Source organism: Callospermophilus lateralis, chromosome 5, assembly GCF_048772815.1.
Source record: "Callospermophilus lateralis isolate mCalLat2 chromosome 5, mCalLat2.hap1, whole genome shotgun sequence".
Lineage (NCBI taxonomy): Eukaryota > Metazoa > Chordata > Mammalia > Rodentia > Sciuridae > Callospermophilus > Callospermophilus lateralis.
In genome coordinates this window covers 46188826-46194567 of record NC_135309.1, presented here as the reverse complement: position 1 = coordinate 46194567, position 5742 = coordinate 46188826, and the positions used below count along the sequence as shown (strand labels likewise).

The 5742-nt window shown below is 46.4% G+C and overlaps 1 protein-coding gene across 1 annotated transcript; it reads left to right on the top strand.

Moving 5' to 3' along the window:
- The first annotated feature begins 1458 nt into the window (after positions 1-1458).
- Hnrnpa0 (heterogeneous nuclear ribonucleoprotein A0) lies at positions 1459-4235 on the top strand. Its single transcript, XM_076855873.1, has one exon. It carries the CDS (start codon positions 1758-1760, stop codon positions 2661-2663), a length of 906 nt encoding a protein of 301 aa, XP_076711988.1. The 5' UTR covers positions 1459-1757; the 3' UTR covers positions 2664-4235.
- Positions 4236-5742: the final 1507 nt, after the last annotated feature.

Below are 5742 nucleotides of genomic sequence, written 5' to 3'. Positions count from 1 at the left end.
AATCTAAGTTTTAAGGCAGAAAATATCAAAGACCCTCAACCTACCTTGTTTCTAATTTCTACCCCAAACCACCTGCTCTTGAAGTTTTCCTTCAAATTTTGCTCAGATGAACTCCCAATGGAGATCTTATCTAGCCTTTGACTCTGAGGCTCAGTGCAACATCACCTCTGCCCTTAATTATACCTGAATATTTCAGTATATGAATTCCCCTTCTTCAATATTTTCCACATGGCTTTGGAGGCTGTTGGTCACATAACACTTCATATAACTAAGTACCCTTCCGTGTATCTTTGTTGACACCCCAAAAATTCAATTAATGGACTATCTTTTGTATTTCTGCCTGAGTGAGGATTCATAAGGCAGTAACTGGGTGTGTGATCTTTGTAAAGAGTATTCTTCTGTTTAATTCCCTAGGTCTGGTACCACAGCTTAAAAAGCTAGCATTTTAGTTGAAAGGAAACAGCGCATAGATGAACTAAATAAAGCATTTAAAGGGTTCGTGGAGGTAAAATGAAAATGTCTGCTGGACCGTGCGAAGGGGAACTGTAGGTTTCGCTCTAAAATTCAAGGATGGAAGGAGGTTTGTGGGGATTTCGCGCCTCGTCGGGGTCCTAAGGTCTGAGGTGCTTTTGGCGCCCTGTTGTCTCACCCTGGCTCGGGCTCTCTTTGCACAGGGCCACGTGTCAAAAATTTTAGATTAACCACGCGTCAGGCCCACTGTAAACGGTTAATAACCGCCTTTCTGGACTAGGCCTCTGCCCTCCATCTTTGTGCGAACAGGAGGGGCGGGGACGCCAGGTGTACCCGGCCGGCCCAGACGCGGCGGGTGGATACAGACCCCCAACCCCAACAGTCAAGTTTTCAAAAAGCCCGCGCGTGGAGCCCCAGGCCGTATCCGTTGGGAACGGCCCCCAGCGCGCCCCTCATTCCCTCCCCTGTCAAGCCGTAGGCAGGAGGAGGCGCGGGGGTGACAGGCAGGCTCTGCACACAGGGGGCGCCGGGGAAAGCGCGCACCGGGGAGCGCGCCCGTCCAGCGGTCGCCGAAAACGGAAGTGGGTGCAAGGGGATCGCGGTGATTGGCTGAACTGACATGTCTCTCAAGGGGCTGGCGCGAACGCCACTGCGGAGTTGGGCGAGGGGATAAGGAAAGGGGAGGGGGAGAATCAGTGGGAACAGCCGCGAGGCTGGAAGGAAATGAACCGTGGAGGTGCGTAGAGCGCAGGAAGAGTCCCTCGTCCTGGTACACTGGGACTACAGGGAATGAAAGCCGGGCGGTACAAAAAGCGGTGGAAGCAGAGCAGGCCCAAGGCTTGAATAGACCGCGGAGGGCGGGGAGTCCGTGATCCAGAGCGGCGCTGCGGCGCGGTAGGCGGGACTAAGGAGAACGAGGCGGGGATTGGCTGGCAGCCCTGGGCTACCGTACGTCGCTGGTGACGCACGCCTCGGGGAGGGTGCGCGCGCGTTCAGCGGCCTCTTTGTGTGGTGCCCAGATTGGGGAGCGGAGGTGGCGGTAGCGGCGGCCTTGGTTGTCTTCCAGTCTCCTCGGCTCGCCCTCTAGCCGGCACCTCTCCCCTTCCCTCCCCCTTCCTCTTCTCCTTCCTTCCTTCCTTCCCTCCCCTTCCCTTCCTCCCTTCCCCGTCGGTGGCGGCTCCAGCAACGGCTGGGCCCGAGCTGTGAAGAGGCCTCCGCTAACGATAACGGCGGCGACGGCGAAACCTCGGAGCTCGCAGGGCGGGGGGAAGGCCCGAGCGGTGGAGATGGAGAATTCCCAGTTGTGTAAGCTGTTCATTGGCGGCCTCAATGTGCAGACGAGTGAGTCGGGCCTGCGCGGCCACTTTGAGGCCTTTGGGACTCTGACGGACTGCGTGGTGGTGGTGAACCCCCAGACCAAGCGCTCCCGTTGCTTCGGCTTCGTGACCTACTCCAATGTGGAGGAGGCCGATGCCGCCATGGCCGCCTCGCCCCACGCCGTGGACGGCAACACGGTGGAGCTGAAGCGGGCGGTGTCCCGGGAGGATTCGGCGAGGCCCGGCGCCCACGCCAAGGTTAAGAAGCTCTTTGTCGGTGGCCTTAAGGGAGACGTGGCCGAGGGCGACCTGATCGAGCACTTCTCGCAGTTCGGCACAGTGGAGAAGGCCGAGATCATTGCCGACAAGCAGTCGGGCAAGAAGCGCGGCTTCGGCTTCGTGTATTTCCAGAACCACGACGCGGCTGACAAGGCCGCGGTGGTCAAGTTCCACCCCATCCAGGGCCACCGCGTGGAGGTGAAGAAGGCGGTCCCCAAGGAGGATATCCACGCCGGCGGCGGCGGCGGCTCCCGCTCCTCCCGCGGTGGTCGCGGCGGCCGGGGCCGCGGCGGTGGGCGAGACCAGAACGGCCTGTCCAAGGGCGGCGGCGGCGGTTACAACAGCTACGGAGGTTACGGCGGCGGTGGCGGCGGTGGCTACAACGCCTACGGAGGCGGCGGAGGCGGCTCGTCCTACGGGGGAAGCGACTACGGGAACGGCTTCGGCGGCTTCGGCAGCTACAGCCAGCACCAGTCCTCCTACGGGCCGATGAAGAGCGGCGGAGGCGGAGGCAGCAGCTGGGGCGGTCGCAGTAACAGTGGACCTTACAGAGGCGGCTATGGCGGTGGGGGTGGCTATGGAGGCAGCTCCTTCTAAAAAATTGAAAATGTCTGGGAGTGGCTATAGGGGTAGCTCTTTTCAACAACCCAGGTGGGGTCAACTCCTAAGTCCCTTCCCCCTCCCACCGCCTTCTCCTTTTTGCCCTTGGGGGAGCCGCTTCTAAGGCTGCTAACCCTTGGGGGGTGTTCCCCTGTTTGCCTGCCACCTCTCTTGTCTCTCCCTGCGAGAATGGACTCGGCCCCACATACACATTTTTGTGTTACAGTCATTGATGGACTCTATTTTTTTATTATTACTTGGACCTTGGTCGTTTTTATACTAGCAAAATGTCTTGTTTTAATTTGTGTTTTTTTTGGGGGGGGGGAGGGAGTGAACTTGCTGATTCTGTAGCAAAACCTGGGCGGGGGTTGGGGCGGGAGGGGGTAGTTTACTTTGTTGTAAGGACTTGATACCTGGCTACAGCGTTTTCTATGAAACCTACTTGGATCCCATGCCTGAAATTTGGAAGCATATGTAAAAAAATCATTTTTACGTTTTATTTTTAATAAATCATTGTGTTTGACCGTACATGTCCAACATTTTTTTTCTAGGATCCATTCCGTACCGTTTTAAGGGATATTAGTTGAGATTTTTCGTGTTAATTCTTGATGTGTACTTTGAGAAATTTAAAAGGTCCTGTGGGTTTTTTTTTTTTTTTTCTTTTTCCCGTTGCCCTGCTAGTGACTTGTTGAATTTTATCCCTTACAGGCAAAACTTTTAAAGTGGTGGATGTAGCTTTTAAAAAAATCTTAGTTTCTGTGCATCCATCTCTTGTACTAAGCGATTTGCTTATCATCTTGCCATGGTTGGTCACTTTCTATGAGAATTTACTTAAAAGTATGTACTGTGTAGTTCTAAACGAAATAGTTTGTGTTAAGCATGTGTTTTCATTCATATAAACTGTTTAAAATTTTTCAGATGGCCTAGTTTCATCCCTTTTATTGGTTTGTCTGTAATGAATGGTTACAAATAAGGGTTATTTTACCCTCACTAAATGCATTTTTGTATTTTCAGAGCAGGTTTAAAAACGTTTTTTTCCTATAACTGAACTGTTGTCTTCATGAAAATCCTTCTCCCAGTCTTTGTAGCACCATCTAATGGCAGAATGACAGTATAGCTGTAAAATAATTTGTTAAATCTGTTCAGGACAATTGCATCAGATTTAGAAGGTTTGCCGTCAAAAATCTGTGCAAACTTGGAAGTTACATATTTACTTGTAACCAAGTTGGGCTTCACAGAAATGTAGTTATGAGTCCCTATCACAGTCGCCCTTATTTTACATGAGATTTGAAAATGTAAACTGCTATACATAGCTTGGGCAGAAGCCCCAAATTGCTATGACAACTAATGAACCAGCTGTGTGTACTGGTATCTTAGGTGCAAGTTGTAAATCAAAATATCTGTGTTCTGCTTGGTTAACAAATGTATATTTGTAGCCCTTTCATGCGATAGAATTCAAGTTGTTGTTTATAAAAAAAAAAAAACATAATAGGAGAAAACTGCCTTCCTGGATAGAAATCTAGAATAGCAACGTTTATGGATATCACAAATAAAGAATTCAATTCTTTACATGATTGAGTGAGAGTATGTATAACCTGGTGGGCGGGTTCAGAGTGACTATTAATTTAGTGTACTTAACTTGATTTTATGTTAGCTTAAAATATTGGACTCATCTTGAAGTTGGAAGCCCAAAGCTATATTCTAAGAAACTTTCTGTAAAGGAGAAAACTGGGTTTTAAAGTATAAGAATATTTTAATGTCCACACATTTTTAATTATTGTCACTAATTCCCAAGGTCTAATACTTGCCAAAATTTTTAAAATCGTTGCGGCTTTACTTCTAAAGAGATGATTGGTAGTCTAGGTTATGGCTTCTGGATAGTTGCTTTGACAAAGGATGGCTAATGTTTGGCACAAATATAGATGTACCTCTGACAAATGGGATAGGTGTTTGTTCATTGAGAGAAGTTAAAAACAAGTTGAGTGAAATCTTTTGCTGTCAAATAGTTATACAGTTTCCTTAGATTTCTGCTTTTTTTTTTTTACACATAGGCTATGCTTGATAATTTGGTCTAGCTTCATTTGGGGCCACTAGGATTCAGAAAATGATTTGCTTAAAATTTTCAATGTTTGTTGTTAAGCATTTTCCTTGACTTAATTTTGGTGGAAAGACCTACTTCTGGATCAGTTGGAATAGTTTATTTTTTGGAGGTTTTTTTAGTCTAATAAGCATATTGTCACTTTGTAGTCCCAGAATAATGACACATAAAAAGCTGGCAAATGAATTAAGTAAAAAGATGTCCTGTTAATTAGAAAATCAACCTATTCTGTTGGGGTATATTGACATTTGGTATCATGTCTACCCTTAAAAATTTCTATAACCTGGACTGGCATCTAGTGAAGGAAAAAACAGTGATATTTTTTCTTGGGTTCGATTTGTGAGTTTTTATGTGGATGTTTTTGGAATGTGGTGCTTTTTGGATGGGTGAATGGGTGGGTCAACTTTTTTTTTTTCCCTTATGGGAGCTAATCATGACATCAGATTCAAGAATCAATGGTAGGAGGTGGTGCAGAACATAGCCAATATTGAGTACAATTTTTGTGCCTTAAATTTAATTTGGGAGATAAAAATGAATGTCTTTGTCTTAATGTAAATATTTTTGTTGTTTTCGTTACTTTTTTTAGTGTAAATTTTGAAGTAATCTGTTGAAAGTAAAGGCTTTTTAAAGATGGTAATGATTTCAAGTCTTAGTTTACAAATGGCTAAGGTTTGTAGAGCTAACTCAAATTTGAATGAGTACACTAATTGTTTCTTTCTGTAACAGTGATTTTGAACATACCTTTCATATTTAAACCCAATTCAGTTATTTTTGTTTTTAGCAAGGTTAAAGGATTAAGGATGCTTGAGAATTTTGAATTTATGATTCTCCCAAGACTACAAGTAATAGTGTCAGTTGTTTGGTTTGTAGGTTTATTTATTTACCTTTTAAGTGTGTTTAAGCTTCTCAAATTTGCATTTTAAGTTACATTTGATTTTTGTGTTTGTTGGTTGAAAGTGGGTTTTTGGATTCTAGATT